The sequence below is a fragment of the Lynx rufus genome, unplaced genomic scaffold, assembly GCF_022079265.1.
Source record: "Lynx rufus isolate CCGP_SWC_20201006 ecotype Redwood Valley unplaced genomic scaffold, mLynRuf1.p SCAF_1, whole genome shotgun sequence".
Lineage (NCBI taxonomy): Eukaryota > Metazoa > Chordata > Mammalia > Carnivora > Felidae > Lynx > Lynx rufus.
The window spans coordinates 157,386,476-157,407,222 of NW_025814823.1; the positions used below are offsets into that span (position 1 = coordinate 157,386,476).

Consider the following 20,747-nt stretch of genomic DNA (forward strand, 5'->3'; position numbering starts at 1 on the left):
CTCCAAAAAGGTAATGCACCGCTTTCACAAGGGAGACACTCAGGGATGGACTTCAGGTGGGTGGGGCCCTTATGGAGACATGTGAACGGGGGTGGACAAAACCTACTTCTGCAACTCAGAACAACTCCATATTGAGGGATCTATCTAGTCCTTATGCCTAAATTCCACTGCTGAGCACTTAAAGGCTTTTACATATTCACAAAACCAACACAAAACCCTCAAAAAGGAACAAAAACACACCCAGGAACTTTTACCAACTACCTCCTCTGCAGGGATTAGTTGGTAAGTAAAAGAGGTCTTTAAAAACTAAGAAGTGCTAGATAACTAAGACATGAGAGGGCTGAAAGGAAGCTGATGGAAAAGAGATTAACACCAAGGAGAAAACCAAGTGATTTTATCAAGGACTAACTGAAACAATTAGCTCACTGTGGCCTCTCTATTGGAACTTTCTATTAAGTTCAAAATCTAACAAGGGTGGAGCACTCCCTATCATTGCATAGGTTTAAATTTGTGAATAAAGGTAAGGGAAAAATAAGTTTGCCAAGTTAGTCTTTTGGAGGAGGTCCCTTCTAAGGTTCTTTCTAGAATTCAGATAGTGGCACTAGGTAAATGGCAGCCTCAGCATACTGTCTGGTAGGGCAACTGTGTCAGTCGCAAAGACACATACCTCAAGTCTTTGAGGTGTCACCAATTTCTTTTTTTAAATATAATTTACTGCCAAGTTGGCTAACGTCCAGTGTATACAGTGTGCTCTTGGTTTTGGGGGTAGTTTCCCGTGATTCATCGCTTACAACACTCAGCGCTCATCCCAACAAGTGCCCTCCTCAATGCCCATCATCCATTTTCTCCTCTCTCCCGAGGTGTCACCAATTGTTAAAAAAATTGAACAGTAGTATTGGAATTGATCTTGGGAGCCTGATTCTATGTGCTTAAGAATATAGAGAAAAGCTGAGCTTTCTTTCTTCTTTTTGTCTGTAAAATTAGCATCTACTGTAAAAAATGATGTGAGAATTAAATGAGGTAATAATGGTGTAAAGAGTTTGGCAAATCATTTAATCTACCCCTGCCTCTAAGTCCTTGGTTGCTGAAGCCCTGGTGGGTAATGATCACCACCCCAGAAGCACAGAATGCTCCTCTGCTGAAGCAAAAGACGGTGCCAAGATGCTCTGTAATGCTGGATCTTATTTGGCTTCGTTAGAAACTACGTGACTTGCATAAAATCTTACTGCTGCCTACATATTTCCCCATGTTCACAAAGTACTCACCATTGCTTACTGTAAATCTGGTTCTAGTGAGTTAATAAATTATTCTGAGCCTAGTCCTTGGACAGAGAAGCCTTCCAACCATATATAAATAGCACTTGTTCTGGGGCACTATGGGGCTGGCCTCAGGCAATTCAGAAACAAATACTGAAGCTGTTTATAACAATATAAATTTGCCTTCTCAGCAGTGTATTTTCACTCTAATTTCCTTCTTTGCACACGAAAAATCTTCTGCTCCATCTGGCTTTTCTCTTGTGCCCAGAGATACATTACTCTGCCTGCAAAGATAGAACCTATAACCATCTTTTTTTTTTTTTTTCCCCTCACACCACCTGACTTTTTAGGCTAATTTCCAAACTTCTGAAGACAGCAAATAATCCTTTTCTAAAAACTATTTGCACACTATTTCTTGATCTATTAAACAGAATTAAGATTAGGACTTTGTAAACTACTATATAGTGGTTTTCCCCTCAAAATTCATGAATGATATTAAACTGTGTGCCATATTTTTTTCACAGAGAAAGCAACAACCATATTTTGTATGATTAAAGGAGAGGAAATGACATTTAAAAAGGCAGGGTCTTAGAAACCCAAATTATTTAAGAGTCAGATAATCAATGTGCTTATTTTATTTAATGTGGGTGCTCTTTTTGTATGAAGCGTATTTGGTATGTAGAAGTCACATGTAATTACACTCAACTATTCACGGATGCTGGCTGCCATTAAAATATTCTCTGAGCATAGGTTTGCTTTCCTGCTCAGTCTTAATACTTGGAACTGATTACTTACTTTTCTACAGCAGAGGCCTCTTTGGAAGGGGGGTTCTACCCTAAGATTGGTAAGCACAAGAGGGGCCCCCTGTTTAGTGGAAATCAGAGGTGCTGCTTCACAGGTGCTGCACCAAGCAATTGATTTCAGTATTTTGCTCCAGCTCACTTTGGACCTGGAAAACTTTGGTGACCTTAGAACAACATATTGCTGCCATTAGAAATCTGGCTGAAGGCCCTGACCTCACAAACTTACACAAAAATTAAAGGTCAAGACATAAGTTTACCAGTTACATGCCCATTCAGTAGTGAAACCCAGAATGAAACGTACCACTGAGGTTCTGGGAGTATAGTTTAATGCAGTTCTTTTAAAGAGGATGAGAGTGAAGTACCTGGTCAGCTACATTGGTGATACTATAAGCAGCATGTTGAGTGAGAATAGTTCAGAAACTATTATAGAAATAAACAGCCACACATTGTTAAGAGTCAAATTCTTATGATGTTTATATTTTCACAGTAACCATTTTTAATAACTCATCATCTTTATTTGATGACCCTTTTATGACAATTAAGATGGTAATCCCCAATTTCAGTGATCTAGTAAAATTCAGATTCAAAGGAATGCAAATTCATTTTAACAACAGACACAATGGGCAATGTACTAATTTTCTCTGCTGTCATAACAAATTACCACAAACTTAGTGGCTTTAAAACAACATAAATTTATTTCCTTACAGTTCTGTAAGTCACATGTCCAACACGGGTCTTAGCAGGTTACAATCGAGGTCCCAGAAGGGCTGCATCCCTTTCTGGGAACTCCACTGGAGAAAGTTTCCTTGCTTCTTCCAGTTTCTAGAGCCTGCCCTTAGTCCAAGGATGGACCCACCTTCCTCCATCTTCAAAGCCAGTAATGTTGAATCTCTGACCTTCCATTGTCATTCTTTGAAAGGCTCTCCACTTGTAAGGACTTCTGTGATTAAACTGGGTCCACTCAATAATCCAGTATAATCTCTCTGTCTCAAGGTCTATACCCTCAAGCACATTTGCATAGCCCCTTTACCACATATTCACAAGTTCTGGTGATTAGGGCATGACACCTTTGGGGACCATTATTCTGCCTACATATAAGCAGAAACAGGAAGATAAACATTTTTTTACTGTCCATCTTCCAGAAAAATTCATGTAATTTAAATGTTTCTCATGATAGGTACTATATACAGGGGAAGTATGTAGCCCAAATGAACTTTTGTACCGATTCAAACTCAGGAGAGATCATGGCATGAAAATTATTTCAACACTGGAGTGATGTCATATGAAACCCAATTTTCATGGGATACTCCAATTTTAATTATCCCTCTCCTGGCATCATTTCCCTTCACTAAAACAAATAGGTATTTTCAATTCTAAGTCCAAAATAGAAAAAAAAAAAAAGAATTTCAAACGTTTCATAAGAGCTGTTTGTTAAAGAGACCCTATTCCTAAGTTTCTCCAAAGCATTTTGAGGTCTAAATATAATTTAGCATTCATTTTAAAAATTATAGTTGTATAGGGTTTTAAAACACTGCTATCCAAAAAGTTCCTATTCTAATCAGCCAAAAAGAGGAAAAACCCATTATTATATGGCAAAGGGACAGCTAGACACATTGAGCGGGCTTTCAGTGCAATAGGTCTTAAGTGACTCTATTTTCTAAACCAAAAATAAGGTATAAACTCTAAATAAGGGCATTTTCTGACTTTTTACCTTCTCTGTATAAAAAGTCTTAAAAAACAAATATACGGGAAGACTACTGTACTTGTATCTGATACACAAATATATTTTTCTAATGGAAAACACAATAAAACAAAAAGACCTCTCCTGAAATTGACGGTCAGTTTACAACCAACAGCTGCATGCTACACCTTGTAACAAGTAACATGGGAGTCTGAGAAGCTTTCTATCCACTAGCAACTGAAGTGGAAGAAAGAAGACCTGTAGAGACAAGGGTCAACTTTGCCAAAACAGTTTCCACATTTTTTAAAGTGTGCAAAAATGGGAATAGATCTACAAGCCCTTCTCACTCATACATTAAATATACTTCATTTTTGTGTCCGTATAAAATGTCCCAAAACAAGTATTGAATGTTCTATGAAGCAACTAAACATGTAGGTTTTCATATTCATATATTACATATCAATAATATTACTTAATGTTCATCTAATGTTTCATGTTAGTTTAGATAACTGTACCTTTTAATCCCCTGTCCAATTCTGTTCTGTGTAGATTCCTAACTTAAAGGAAGTTTGTCAACTCATTTTGTAAAGTGAAGAAAGAGTACAGCATTTTAAACTAAAGTTTATATTTTTTATCTTGACTAGAAATTAATGTAAGGGACATTTCTAGAAATATGACAAGTCATCTCAAACAAATAGATTGTGTTTTGAAAGTTTAATTATAAGCCAAAATATATTTTTTCCACAGAAAATGATCACCAGATACCAAGCTGGTCTATAAACAGCTAATTAAACAATAATAGCCAAATGGTAGATAAAAATTAGCAGAAAATGCACTATAATTCTCAAATAATGAAACACTATGAATGCTAAATATTGACACTTCAGGAAATAACTTTTTATGTAATTTCTCTAAACTTACATATAAAATGAAGGGAAATTCCAGCTACCTTAAAGTTCCTAGACTCTGATAACACTGATTCCATTTCAGGTTTTCTTTGCTTTGAGCATGCTGTTTAGCACTATTCTCCTTTACCTACTAGGATTACATGACAATGTTAAAACACTTAGCATAGGTCTGGTATGAAGTAAGCGCTATAAAAATCATACGTTTATTATTTGAGCCTCACGATAACTGGGCAGTAACCTGAAGAGAAGGTAACAAAAGAGAGGATGTGTATACATCCATGCAAAAAGAATTACCTGAGAATGGTATTAACTATCATCTTTTCGAACCTTCCATTCTAGAAAACCTGGGTCTGAGGTCACTGAAGGCCAGAACTAGGCAACTTAGTCAAAAGGTCACTTAGTCAAAAGGTCACAGGCCTGGAGGAAAGGCTGACCAAATCCACCCTGTAGATGAAAGTAACCTTGTGAAGCAAGTGACACCCCAGAAAGTGGATAGAAAACAAGAAATGACTTCTAAGCATTTAAGCAGATGGATCCAGCCCATTCTGGGATAAGGGCTAAAGTACTTTCCAGAGGAAGCAAGAGGGCATGGGCACCAGAGATCATCTCGTGCTCACCTCTGGCTAAGTCTGTGGGCCAGGCTGTTAAAAGCACTCAATCATCGGTTGTTAGGGTAAAGAAGAGATGAGCAGAGACTGGCAAGTGCCTGATCCTATTAAAGAAAAAGTAAAGGGAAGAATCATCATTGCAGTAATCCAGTGGTTCGAAACCTGAATGAACATTAGAATCTCTTAGGCATGCCTTTATAATGCAGAGTCCTAGGCCCTTCTCCTTGAAGATTCTGATTGCATAGGTCTGAATAATGAGAATACTTAGCTAAATTTGGGAATTCATCAAATTACAGTCAGTTCAATAGATTAGATTAACCTTTGGAGTAAAATTTAATTACAGAACATTGTCAATTTATATTATCTCACAAAATAACACGCAAAGCTGACTTAAAAAAACTACACACATGAATTGTACAACCACACATTTTCATAAAACAAATAATATATGTAAATGTCTGAAAGCTTTTAAAAACACAAATCCAAAGTAAGCAACATACAGCTTCTTCAGATATATAAAAGGTTTTCTGAAAAAATAAAATAGGTAAATGTTCTTTCAAGTTTTAAAATTTGAAACTTAGAAATTATATCTGATTTTAATAAAGAAAATAAGACACTAGGTTTTTTTTCATTTCAGAAACTTCAAGTCTTTTCATCATAATTGAAGGAACTGCATGATCGATTAAACACTGTCAGCATTGTTTTCCAAAATTCTCCATTAATTTTTTTAATGCAGCCATACACCTGAGTGCTCTGAATTACACAAACATATCCAATGGAGTCTAAGACTCACCAACATTTACATTATGCTTCTTCAACAGAATCTGAGATGAGCCACTAGTAAAACAGACTGTAAGATTATTTAGATGTGATGATGAATTGGTCTGCTGAACTCCAGAGGTCACAGAAGGAATTACATCTTTGAATTTACTTTTTAACAAATAAAATTCAGCGTTGAGCTAATCTGCTTTTGCATATTATTTGGAAAATGGCTATTAAGGCTTTATTGTAGAGGGGTACAAAAAATATCCTATTGTGCCTAATGCAAGATGGAGAAAAGAATGGTTTACAAATTACTGATGACCACCTAAGGGAATCCTGTTTTTTCCTTTCATTATGGATTTCTCAAAATCAAAGATATTTTTCAAATTAAAGTTACATTAAGGGCTTTCAGAAAACTAAATCCCTAGCTTAAGAACTTAAATGTCTTCAGATTCAAAATAGGAATGGATGATTATAACTCTTTTTTTTTGTTGTTTTTTTTGTTTTTTTAAATGTTGCTTTGGGGAAAAGTTTTGATTCATTGATTCACTCTTTCTAACAGCTTTTTCTTTGTTTACTATAAAATAATGCACTGTTACTGTGAGGACAATTTCTGATTCAATTCCAATGCTCTTGTATCTCCATGAGTTTTGGCATTGTTTACCAGCACCTACGGGAAATCACATACAGAAATATTAGTATTTTGTTTATTCACAATAACTATAATTAAATTGATGGAAGCCAAGTATGCCAAAAGGCAGCAGGCAATATCAAACAACACAAGAAAAAGGGACTACGTGCAATCCTTCCAGTCATTTTTGCTGAAATAAATTGTTCAGCCAAAGCCAACATCAAAGATAAGCACAATTTATTCAAATGCTCAATTAGTAAAGATGCAACATTTTGATTGTTACCATTGTCAGCGCTGTATAAAACTGAAGGTTTCGTTTGGTGGTTTTGTTCACAATGCTGTCATCTCTAATCCCTTACCCAAAAAGACCATTTTGTACACAGAACTGTGCAAGTGATATTCCTCTCCTTTAAAACCACAGTTTAGAATCGAGGTTCTAGATTCTAGGCTCTATCAAGAAACTTTGCAAGGTTTTCACCAATTCTACAAACTAGAAGATTTAATTTCGGTTGTTCATTTGACTACTAAAACTTTTGGTTGTTCCGTTTTCAAACACTGTGAAGGGTTTGAGATTTTGATCTACTTGCAAGCTAACAAGTTAGCCTTGGATACTGCCAAAAGACATGGCTCTCCTGGGTCAGAGACAAAAGTTTTTATCAATCATGGTACAATAAACCACATGAACATCAAGACATTTACGTTTGTTTCCCTTAGCCCCTAAGACTCACAGGGGTGACATGTAGGGATGCACATAGTTTCCCACATACATACTGGATCACATTACAAGAAAAAAACCCTGAGACTAGGAGACTTGAATCTTTTATTTTTGTTACTAATTTTTTTAATGTTTATTTATTTATTTTGAGAGAGACAGAAAGAACATGAGCAGGGAAGGGACAGAGAGAGAGAGAGAGAGAGAGAGACAGGGAGGGAGAGAATCCCAAGCAGGCTCCATGCAGAGTCCAACACGGGGCTCAGTCTCATGACCATGAGATCATGACCTGAGCCGAAATCAAGAGTCAGAAGCTTAACCGACTGAGCCACCCACACATCCCGAGACTTGAATCTTTTATGATGGGCAATAAATAGACCTAACCTCTGGTCTGGAGGAAGACACTTATGTCAGTCTCCCAAGGCTGTCACTATAAAAACATCCTTGAAAAGATGGTCTGGAACAAAGAGCAGTCAGGCCATCTGCTCACAGGATGTTTAGAAATACAAGAACATCATGGAGAAGTCCCAGCATTCATACAAGTTCTGCCTTTTTGCTTTGCAGTAGGATAATTATAATGCGTTTCTCCAAGCATTGTTTTTATTAATATTTCTTTAAGATTATAAGTTTCACTGAAAGGCAAACAGTATTTCAAATGCTGTAAGTATTTAAAAAGCTTCTCATTTATACTCATTGTATTTTGTAAATTACAGGCTCAAGTTATGAGAAAACAATGTATGTTTTTATATACTCTACCTTTTTTTTTTCTTAACATTTATTCATTTTTGAGAGACAGAGTGTGAGCAGGGGAGGGGCAGAGACAGAGTGAAACACAGAATCTGAAGCAGGCTCCAGGCTCTGAGCTGTCAGCAGAGAGCCTGACAAGGGGCTCGAACCCACGAACCGTGAGATCATGACCTGAGCTGAAGTCGGATGCTTAACCGACTGAGCCACCCAGGTGCCCCCTTATTTATTTATTTATTTATTTATTTATTTATTTATTTATTATACTCTACCTTTTTAAAAAGAATTTTAGATATACAAACAAATATGTTTATACATTTAGATACTAGTGCCATGCTATGAGGAGTAGAAACTGTCACATGTATCTTACAGAAAAAACAAGAAGTAAAATAATATTTCCAAAGATAATATGAAGATACCATTAAATTCTGCTATGTTCAAACTTACCCTATTTGCCTCCAGTGCAATGCTTATAAAAAATACTATAACTAGCACCTAGCACTTTCATCAATACTTTCTTATTCTGCATGACACATTAGGAGAATCTATTTCCTACAGGTTAAATCAGTGGCTCTCCACGAGGGGCAATTACTGGTATCATCTGGTATTTCTAAAGATATTTTTAGTTGTCACAAGTTGGGTAAAGGGAGGAAGGCAGTGTTACTGGCATCTACCGTTTAGGGTGGTTAGGGATGTTGCTCAATAGCCTACAACGCCCAGGACAGGAACCCTCACCCCTCCTCCAACAAAGGTCCGAAATGAAATATTGTGAATAAAATTAATGCCTTACATCAATAAGTTCGTAGTCATTTTTGGCATGTAAGTGTCTCAGCAGGTACCAACGTGCAGTTGATACAATAGACTTGGGAAACCCCGGTTGATGATACACCACTCTTTCCAAAAGTCGCCGTGTCTCTCTGAAAAAGAGTTCAAAGCATCTAAATTAACACAAGATATTTCATTTACTAGTCTCACACATATTATCTTTCTCATTCTTTTGCACACATGGTACTGATTACTTCATGATTTTTTTCATAGAATAAAGGTAATAATAATAGCTAACATTTATTAAGTGTTTATTACATGTTGGGTACTATGCTAAGTGGTTTACACGTGTTGTCACATTTAATATATTCAACTTGTAAGGTTAGGTTGCTGTTACTATTCCCACTTTGCATATAAGAAAAGTATGGCTCATTCCAAATAGAAGAGGGGAAAGGCTCCTATTTTATGAGCACTTCTGATTAGAGCATACCTCTAATTTTTTTTGAAAACACATGGAAAACAATTAAGTCCATAAAAAATACAAAGATAATTTACACAAGACTAAAAGTGTATTATATCAGGCTTTTTAGTATATGCTTTAAAAGGACGTATACAATATGTGAACACATATAATAGAACAGGGTGGTTTACAGTTGTGTTCTAAGTTTTTCTTCCCTAATTTACTAGCATCTGTGACTCCAAAGACTTCCGTATTTGTAGAAACAACACAAATTGTAACTTCAGAAGTTTTGAATAGGAGGATCTTATAAGAAGTAACTGGTTTGAGGTAGAAGGTAAAGAACCTGTCTTGAAGATGCTTCTACATAGAAATCACCATATAATAGGCACACGCTTTTTTCTTTGAGTCTGTGCTGATTCGGGCTGATTTTTGGTGGTGATCACGTTGTGGGATGTGCTAACAGATTACAGGCAGGTGGAGACTAAGGCCTTTAAGTAATCTACACTGAGCTTCAGCAGAAAGAGTTCATGAGGAAGTATAAATTATAGGCTAAAACATTTCTTGGTGAAATTTGCCATACAAAAAAATGACCAAGAATAAATCATAAATGATGCTGGAACTGGTGATGAGCCATTAGTCTTAGTTCTTCCTTCACTCCTATTTTGGGATGTTGATGTGCCCTTTGCCACATATTTATATGTATGAAGCTCTATATCTTCACTACCTATCTTGTTCTAGTAACGTATGCTCCTAAATGGCTGTCTTACCTACAGTTGCTTTGTATTATGTGTGATATCCATTAGAGAGAGATATTATTCTCAGAATTTCAAAATATTCTTGCTTGTTTTTTCATCCATATGGACTTTTAAGTAGTTTTCTTCAAATTTATTTCTGACCCCATCCATACCCTCCAATAAAAAGATCACCAAAATTATTATATTTTAATCTCAGAAGCTTCGAGCTTTTCTAGATATAAGAACCACACTATTATAACATGTCTCTATCTTTTAAATATTCATTAGTTTTTCATAGCTTATTGCCTTGCATGAACTTGGGTCAATCTAGCCTTGAACTTGGGTCTTTTTGGTTTCTAGAATCCACTTTACAATGCTGGTGCATCCTAAGACAGCAAAACTCCCAGCCCTTCTTTACTTGAAATCCTGTCATGCCCAACTTCTCATACTGTATGTACCAAACTATTTTTTGTAAAACAAATGTAAGACTTTATTTTCTTTATATGGTACTAGAACACCTTTCCCAAAGTAGTAACGAATATATGAATAACACCAAGTTTGTTAGACTAACTTTAAATCTGTTTCCTAGAAGGACTGAAAGTGAAGAAACATTTCCAAGAAAAAAAGGGAACAACGATTTTTCATACCTTGCCCCCATTTTGCGGTTGAATTGTAACAAAGCTTGTAAAAAGACAGCCAATGGACAAAAGCAAAGTTTCAAGGCCTCAGTTGTAGCTTCTTGAACCAAAGATGACCAGTGATTATTGGGAATATTAGCCTGCGAAAATATAAGACACATATTAAATCAAAGCTTTCCGGATGTTTACCTTAAAAGGATGCAATTCAACTCTCATTTATTGAATGCCTACTTGTCCAAGTCACCATGTAAATGCTACAGGGACCATGATTCTACAAAATGATTAAGATCTGATTTCTGTCCTTAAATAGCTACAGAACAGGGCAGACTGGAATAAAGAAAGGTTTCAAAGAGGAGACATCACTTAAAACACACTAAAATATTTATTAAAACAAAATGCACTATTCTGCTATATAGGTGAATAAAATCTATCAGTTACTAAGCCTCTTGTTTACCAAATATACAAAACTCAATTTAATATGACTTCAACAGGTAGTGATAAAATCCCACATTCAAAAATTATCTAAGGAGAAAGAAAAGACTAAAATAAAATATTTTAATAAAATCCCAACACAGAAAAAAGGTACAAAGCACAATGAATTAAATTGAACTCATCAATACTGAGAACTTTTTTTAAAGAATTTCACCTTATAAGGAAAATGTTAAGGCAAACTTTAGTGTCTTACAATATGGGCTGATTCAGAAATAATAGATAAGTATTTCCTAAGGAACAATAACTGGAGTTAAATATGGTGAACAGTCTGCTGAATTATGTTAGAAGGAAAAAAATACACACTTAAAATCTTTCATTAAAAACCTGAGACTGTATCCAAAATCTATAAAGAACTTATCAAACTCAACACCCAAAAAAACAAATAATCCAGTGAAGAAATGGGCTAAAGACATGAAGAAACACTTCTCCAAAGAAGACATCCCGATGGCCAACCGACACATGAAAAAATGCTCAACGTCTCTCACCATCAGGGAAATACAAATCAAAACCACCATGAGATACCACCTTACACCTGTCAGAATGGCTACATTAATAACTCAGGCAACAACAGATGTTGGTGAGGATGTGGAGAAAGAGGATCTCTTTTGCATTGTTGGTGGCAATGCAAGCTGGTGCATTGGAAAACAGTATGGAGGTTCCTCAAGAAACTAAAAATAGACCTACTGTATGCCCCAGCAATTGCACTACTAGGCATTTATCCAAGGGATACAGGTGTGCTGTTTCGAAGGGACACATGCACCCCCATGTTTATAGTAGCACTATCAACAATAGCCAAAGTATGGGAAGAGCCAAAATGTCCATCGATGGATGAATGAATAAAGAAGAGGTGGTATACACACACACACACAATGGAGTATTACTCAGCAATCAAAAAGAATGAAATCTTGCCATTTGCACCTATGGAGATGGAATTGGAGGGTATTATGCTAAGTGAAATTAGTCAGAGAAAGACAAAAATCACATGACTTCACTCATATGAGGACTTTAAGAGACAAAACAGATGAACATAAGGGAAGGGAAACAAAAATAATACAAAAACAGGGAGGGGGACAAAACATAAGAGATTCATAAATATGGAGAACAAACTGAGGGTTACTGGAGGGGTTGTGGGAGGGGGGATGGGCTAAATGGGTAAGGGGCACTAAGGAATCTACTCCTGAAATCATTGTTGCACTATATGCTAATTTGGATGTAAATTTTTAAAAATAAAAAAAATTAAGAAAATAATATTAAATAATTAAAAAACCCTTAGACTTTAACTAAGATTTCATAATTACAGGCATCTAGAATACACATTTTAATAAAGGCAATAGAATGAGTCAATACATGGTCCATTTCAAACACTAAAGTATAAAAAAATGTTTTAATGTTAGGACAATAAACAGTGCATGCAGTACATTCGTGTAATCAAGGAAGAGGAAGCTATAAAGACAATAAATCTGAAAACAGAGGACAGAGGTAGTAAGGCACCTTCTATAAAGATGGGAGCAATGAACCATTGGATACATCTGGCAAAGAAAATAAGGCAAAGCCCAAACTAACAAACGTAATCCCTAATATATTTTAGAAACCAGTAATACAAAACGTTTACTGGTTACTTTTATAATGTACTCTCATAAAATATTCTGTAAAGTTAGCCCAAAGATTATTATAGAAGGAAAAAGTTTCTATGCGTAACTGGTATATTAAATAGTAGAATGCACACTTTTGACTTCCATTGTGTCTTTAAAACTGATTATATGAGAAAGCACTTTTCCTCTCTCCCTGGATAGAAATTATAGCAGGTTCCATGACTCTGATATCCATTTTTCTTACAGTCATCACAAATAATCTTAATTAGAATATCCTCTTCTTTTCAGTATTTCAATCTTCATTTAAAGGTACGGTTTGCACCCGATCCCACCACAGCTCCCAGACTGGATATGGTTACAGGTAGCAGCAGCTGGCCTGTTGTTTCTCCCAACACTCCTACCTTTTCTTGTTAATTGCAGTTTCAAACTGCTACTGAAATACTAGAAGTCTGTATTTGACTGGTGTCACTGTAAGATGATATTTCTAGGCCTGACAGATATTTAAATCTCTTTTTCTCATCCAGACTTTCCTGGCTTTATCCTAACTTCATGGGTAGTGTCTTATCTGCAGGACCAGCTATGTACTCTGTGGAGCCCAGTGCAAAATCACTGTAAAAATGTATGGCCCTTTGTTCAAAAATAATTAAGAATTTCAAGATGGCGACTACAAGGATTAAAGCAAGAGTGGAGCCCTGAGCAACTGCACAGAATGCACACCTGTGAAGCAGTCCTGTTCATCCACAGTTCCACTAGATGAATATACTCTATTTCACTTACTCTCCACATCCTCAAAGCAATCTTGAGACCTCTCGTTTCTTTTGTACTGAAACCCCATCACTCTTCAGGTAGCCCTACTGGATTGGATTTAAGAGAATTCCTACGCCAATCCACTTTCATGCTGGACCACTCATTCCTGGCTCCAACAAATTCTAGGAGTGTTGCCAATCCCATGTCACAGGAATTCTCCTTCACTCCCTCTGTCTTGTACCCGAGCGTATATTGCTACCCACCTTTGGGATACACCCACCACTGACCACTCTCTGCCAGGGCACATACTTTCCAAAGCACTTTTTTTTTTCTGTCCTAAGACACCAAGTGGAGAGCCACAGCTTCTGAGGTTATGTCAGATACCTGTCTATATGCTACTAGACATGTGCCTCCAGGATCTCAGAGGCCATACATCAAAACCTTCCTTTCTTTGGCAGAAATCAAAAAGATTCTTTTTTGTTTTTGTTCTTTTTTATTTTTACTTACTGATTTGTTTTACTCTTTTTTTTTTTACTCTTATTTTTATCCCATAATCAGTAACTCTAGAGGATGAAACCCAATTGTGTATAGATTGAAAGCAAAAAATATACACTTTCTCCCTTCCTCACCTTTGTGGGCATCTGTGTGTGGAAATGTGCCATCAAGATGGGGGAGGTAAGCGCTCTCCAAAAAAATTTCTCCATATTCCTTCTCTAACTTCTAATCCATTTATAGCTTCCTTATAGGTTAATCTTCTACCTACTGAGGAAGTTTGTACCTTGATTTTATATCTTACTTTGGAATCTGTTATCTCTGAAATCTGATACTTAGCATCTTAGCCGAACCTGAGTTTAATATCCTATCCATATATTATCACACATTCAGTAGCCTCTCATAAAAGTGTAATTTTAATATAGTCATGCTCTGTACCAGCTGTTTACCATAGAAATGTGGCATCTCTTATATATATTTTTTTTAATGTTTATTTTTGAGAGAGAGACAGAGTGTGAGTGGGAGAGGGGTAGAGAGAGAGAGAGAGCACAGAATCCAAAGCAGGCTCCAGGCTCTGAGCTGTCAGCACAGAGCCCAACGTGGGGCTCGAACTCACAAACCCCAAGATCATGACCTGAGCCAAAGTCTGATGCTTAACCGACTGAGCCACCCAGCTGCCCCTCTTATATTCTTTTACAATAAATGTTCAGTGTCAAATATTACAATAAGAACAGGTTAGATTTGAGTAGTGTTATAAGGGCATTTGTAAATGTTATTCTACTTGATATTTAACCCTATAAGAAGGCAAAGTAGTATTATCATCTTTACTACTACTACTCCAAAAAAAAAAAAAAAAAAAAGACTCTAAGTAGTTTAACTGGCTGAAGTTTTCACAAGGAATACATGGTAGAACCAGAACCAAAGCTATTAGAGAAAATACTTTTTGTGGTTGGGGGGAGAGGGGGTAGAAGAGATAGGGTATATTTGGGTATTACTAAACTGCAAGCTAATTTCCTCAACTGTAAACCAGGATTATTGTAAATATTAAATAAACTAATATGTGTAAATCACTGTAACAGTATCTAGCACAGGCTAAGTGCTATAATGTTTGCTATTGTTATTCCTATTGTTTTATTCCAGGTCAGATTTAATTTCCCAGCATTAAGAACAGGCAAAAAAAAAAAACAAAACACCCTCCCCCCAAATAAAAATATTTATTAACTAACAAATAATGTTAGACTAAAAGATTTTCTACTTTTCCAGTTCACATATACAAGAGACTTATAAGTACTATGTGTGGCTTCCATAGCACACAGCTATCAATGTCACAAAGATATTTGTTAAATATAAATATGTAACAAAACAAAATATTTGATGGTCTACAATTAACCACCATTTTTTTTCACCCAAATCAGCACAAATTTGACAACCATTATTATGTACACATTCATTCAAAACCATTTATTGAAGAGCTCCTATGTACAAGGCAGGGTGGTAAAGCAAGGATGCAAAGATGAACAAAACATGGCCACCAACCTAAGGAGCTCTTAAATGTGCTCTGTAGTCATCTCACCAAAGCTGAAAACATTTCCTAATCCTTATATATCTTTATCAGAAAGCTTAGTTAAAGCAAGCAAATAACATTGGCAATGGATTGCTATGACAAAAGCATGAATTAATTCAGGCCTATCTAGGACAATTTCTTCTAACCATGTAAAACAAAGAATGACAGTTTATCTTTTAATTACAGAAGCAACATTATATGATAAAAATTCAAATACTATCAAAGGATATAAAATGAAAACGTCTTCTCTATCATCCTTTAAAAACCCCCAGTGCTATTCTCCAAAGTAACTGTCATTAACTTTCTTTTTTTAATTATTATTTTATTTATTTTTTTATTTTAGACAGCTAGAGAGCTAGGGATGGAGAGGGGCAGAGTGGGGAGGGGGAGAGAGAATCATAAGCAAGCTCCATGCTCAGTGCAGAGCCCCATGTGGGGCTGGATCCTTTGACCTTGGGATCATGACCTGAGTCGAAATCAAGACTCAAATGCTTAACCAACTGAGCCACCCAGATGCCCCTCATTAATTTTCTTTTTATATCTTTTTGTATCTTTCTATGTACCCATAAGCAGAGGCACACAAACACAACATATTTAGACATATATATTCTTAAATATATGTATCACACATACATACACTCAACTAGGATATCATATACACTGTTCTGCAGTTTTCCCCCCAAAGCACACACACACTTAAACATTTATCTAAGGAGTTTTCCATACTAGTACAGAGGACTTACAGATTAATGTACCTATCTTTGTATCAAAAATCTGATGTCAAATCAAAACTTACTAGAAATCCTCTTACAGAATGTTAAATTGAACTGAGAAATGGGCTGAAATGTTAATTATTGCCACCTTTGTCACAGATGAGTAGCTGGGTTAATTCTAACTTATCAACAAGAAATAAAAATGTATATTCTGCCTTAATTCAACTTTTTAATTTCAATCTTTGTTTCTTTTCTTCCCCAAACAATGACACTGTTCTGCTGGAGTCTATGGATTTACATTGCTATTATTTCCATCAAAAGCCCAAATACAAAGTCTATAAGGAGGCCTCACGAGAAGGTGACAAAACAACAGGAACTTGAGAGAAAGCACGATCATCTTAAAAATAAATGAATCAATTTTTCATGATTATAACATGATCTTACCATGCAGGCTTTTAAAGCAAGTAGAGCTAGTCTCAGCAGACTTGACAGCTTCCCACTCCAACTGCCCTGCTGGGATGCTACTTGTAGACTCTTTCTATAACACATCTCTGCAGCACCCATCATTCCTTGGCACTGATACACGTGTGCCAGCCACTGAGGAACATAAAGAGAAAAGAACCAAAAAGATTTCAATTTAGTACACAGCCTGCTACTCTACTTCCAACAAAGTCAATACACATTGATAAAGTTAATTTTTTATTTCATTATTGCTAAATTTTGTGCCCCCAAAAAACAAAAATCACAGGTCAAGAAAGGAATAGCCATCTTGCCCATTCTATCAGCAAGAGCTTACTAGCCACATCACTGGAAAGTCGTTTTTTTTTTTTTTTTTTTAATATAAATGCGTATCTACTTATTTTGAGACAGAGAAAGAGAGAGTGTGAGCAGGGGAAGGGCAAGGAGAGAGGGAGAGAGAGAATCCCAAGCTGGCTCCATGCTGTCATCACAGAGCCCAATGTGCAGCTTAATCTCAAGAACCATGAGATCATGACTTGAGAAGAAATCAAGAGTCGGATGCTTTAACCAACTAAGCCACCCAGGTGCCCCTGACTTGACAGTCTTAAAGAGTTTTCTGAGATGGCAAGTCAAGAACAAAATCAAAATGGACTATGAAAACAGACATATCATGTAAATGCTAATCAAAAGAAGTTTGTATAGTTGTATTAATAAAGTAGACTTTAAGACAAGAAATATTAGAGACAAAGGGTGCTGTTTCATAATAAGAATCAATTAATTGGAAGATATAACACTCCTACATTTGTATTTACCTAATAACATAGATTTTATGCAGCAAAAGTTGACAGAAATGAAAAAAATAGTCAAATGCAGAATCAAAGTTGGAGATTTTTAATACACCTATCTTAGCAATGGTTAAAGAAACACGAAACGTTCAATAAGGACATAGAAGATTTAAACATAATTAATTAGCTCGACTTAAGTGACATATTGAGAAGACTACATTCAGTAACCACAGTATATACATTAAGTGACAATGTGTATGCAATATTTACCAAATCCAACCATATAACTAAAGAACTAAAATCATACAGTTTACTGATTAAGTGAAATTAAACAGTAACAGAGAAATAACTAAAAAATTCATCCTCTCCCATATTAGAAATTTTGCAACATGCTTCAGAAAAAAACATGGATCAAAGAAGAAATCCAATGGAAATTAGAAAACATATTCAAATAAATGACAATGAAAACACTACATAAAGTCCTGGGGGATGCATATATATATTCGAGAAAGACAGAAAATCTTAAGTTTCTCTGTCAAGAAGCTAGGTAAAAAAAAAAAAAAAAAAAAAAAAAAAAAAAAAAACCCCAAAATGCAAAGAACGTAAAGAAAATAAAAAATAAAAGAAATCAATAATGTGTAAAGAAAATATAATGAAGAAAATCAAACCAAAAAGTTGGTTCTTTGACAAGTTAACAAAATTGTTTATCAAGAAAAAATTCAGAAAACAAATTACCAATGTAAGAATGAAAACGGAAAAAAAGCATTACAGATTATATAAACACTGAAAAAAAAATTTTAATGTTTATTTATTTTTGTGAGAGAGACAGAGTGTGAGAGAGCAGGGAAGGGGCAGAAAGAGAAAGGGAGACACAGAACCTGATGCAGGCTCCAGGCTCTGAGTTGTCAGCACAGAGCCCAACATGGGGCTCAAACTCACGAACCACAAGATCATGACCTGAGCCAAAGTCAGCTTAACAAACTGAGCCGCTCAGGCGCCCCCATGATACATTAAAGAGGATATCATAAACAACTTTATGCCAATAAACATGAAATTGAGATGTGCTGGACAAATTTCCTGTAGCTCATGAATGCTAAAGAAGTGAAAAGAAATTTAACCAGCAATTAAAAAAGAAAAAAAACATCCTCAGCCCAAGTGGCTTCAATGGTGAATTCTTCCAAACATTAAAGAAATAAATGTCACTCTGATACATACTCTCTCGGAAAATAAAGGAGAATTAACAACATAGATGCCAAAACCTAACACAGACCTCATAAGAATGAAAAATAAGCCATTCTCTCCTGAATATAGGTATTAAAAATTCTCTAAAAAGACATTAACAAATCAACTCCAGCAATATATAAAAGGAGTAATACATCATAGCCAGGAAAACCAAGTAAGATTTCTACTAAGAATGCAAGGTTAGTTGAACATTTGAAAGTCAACACAGTCCACATTAGCAGAATAAAAAAAGAACCATTCTAACAGATGCCCCTCACAAGATCTGTTAAAATTCAACATCCATTCATGAAAAAAATAAAAAATCTTTTATCAATTTAGAATAGAAGACTTCCTTGATCTGATAAATGTATCTATAAAAACTTGCAGTAAATATCATAATTGGGAAGCAGTAAATGTTTTTTATGTGAGGTTGAAAATAAGAACATTCACTTATTTTACCACCACTTCTATTTAATATTGTTATTCAAGGTTCTAAACAGTGCAATACAGCAAGAAAAAAATCAATATAAATATATTGGAAAGAAAAAGTAAAACTTTACTACTCACAGAAATGACTTAATTCTGTTTACAGAAAACCCAAAATCATTTCAAAAGAATAAGTGAATTCAGCAAGGTTGTTGATGGTCAACATATAAATATCACTGCATTTCTAAGTGTTTGGAGCTAACATACAAGACAAAAATACCATTTGTAGTAGAACAAAAAACATGAACTACCCAGAAATAAATTTAACACAAAAATGTAAGAGACTCTACACTGAAAACTGTAAAACACTACTGACAGAAATTTAGAACTTAAATAATTTGAGGCATATACCACATTTGTGGATAGAGAAATTCAGTAGTATTCCTTTATCAATCCTCCCCCAATTAAACTACAGATTCATGTAATTCCAATCAAGATCCTAGCAGGGCTTTTGTTTGCAGGGGGAGGGGGGCGCTAAGGAAGCAGGGTAACTGACAATCTACATGTAAATGCAAAAAACCTAAATGACCTGAGACACTTGAAGGAGAAAAAGTCAGAGGTCTTACTATTAGCTCCACACATCAAAACTAACTGTAAAGCTGTAAGCAAGAATAAACAAGTAGATGAATAGAAAAGAATATGGAGCCCTATACGACCCACATACACAGTCACCTGATTCATGTAAAACCATCACTACAGTTCTGTGGGGTCAGAATGGTCTTTTCAAGGAATGATGCGGGGACAGTAAGATATACATCTGGGAAAAAAAGAACCTTGACTCTGCAACATCAACAAAAATTAATCCTGTACAGATCATATACCTAATATGTGAAAAGTAAAACAAAAATCTCTGAAAGAAAAGCGAAAAATATCTTCAGGAGCTTAAAGGAGGCAAAGTGCTCTTAAATAGAAATTTCAATAAAGCATTAACCATTAAAAGGTAAGTTAGACTTAATTAAAATTAACAACTAGTCATCAAAAAATAATATTAACAGAGTGTTAAGCCAAGGTACAGACATGAGGAACTATGTGCAGTAATACAAATACTCAAAATGTGCTTGTATCCAAAAACTACAATGAATTCCAAAAATCAATTAAAAAACAGCCCACAAAAAACTAAAAAAAAAAAAAAAGAAAAAAAAAAGGCACTTTATAAAGAAGATATCCAAAGGTTCATTAAGCTTATGAAAAGCAGCTCAACATCATGAGTCAGGTAAAGTCAAGTTAAAACTATCACAAGATACTATTATCTACTTATCTACTGAAAAGGGGAAATAATAACCAGGTCTAGCAATACCAGCAATTGGAATGCTCAAAATTTGTTAGTGGTTTATAAAACTGTTTGATAGGATCTACTAGAGTAAACATACATATCCCTTATCACCCACCAAAAGACATATCTAAGGATGGACATGGCAGCATTAACTATGATAGCCAAAACCTATTAATAGTCCAAATGTCCATCAACTGTAAAAGAGATACATTTTATAATAT

General features: G+C 35.4%; 1 protein-coding gene across 1 annotated transcript in view; it reads right to left on the minus strand.

Moving 5' to 3' along the window:
- Positions 1-2,400: 2,400 nt before the first annotated feature.
- SKIC3 (SKI3 subunit of superkiller complex) overlaps positions 2,401-20,747 on the minus strand; it is an 87,216-nt gene continuing 68,869 nt past the window's right edge. The window contains exons 40-43 of the mRNA XM_047089299.1: positions 16,747-16,899; positions 10,712-10,842; positions 8,896-9,022; positions 2,401-6,688 (exon numbers count right to left, since the gene is read on the minus strand). Of these exons, the coding sequence (XP_046945255.1) occupies positions 6,614-6,688; positions 8,896-9,022; positions 10,712-10,842; positions 16,747-16,899 (486 nt within the window). The 3' untranslated portion in view covers positions 2,401-6,613. The remainder of the gene's footprint in view (positions 6,689-8,895; positions 9,023-10,711; positions 10,843-16,746; positions 16,900-20,747) is intronic.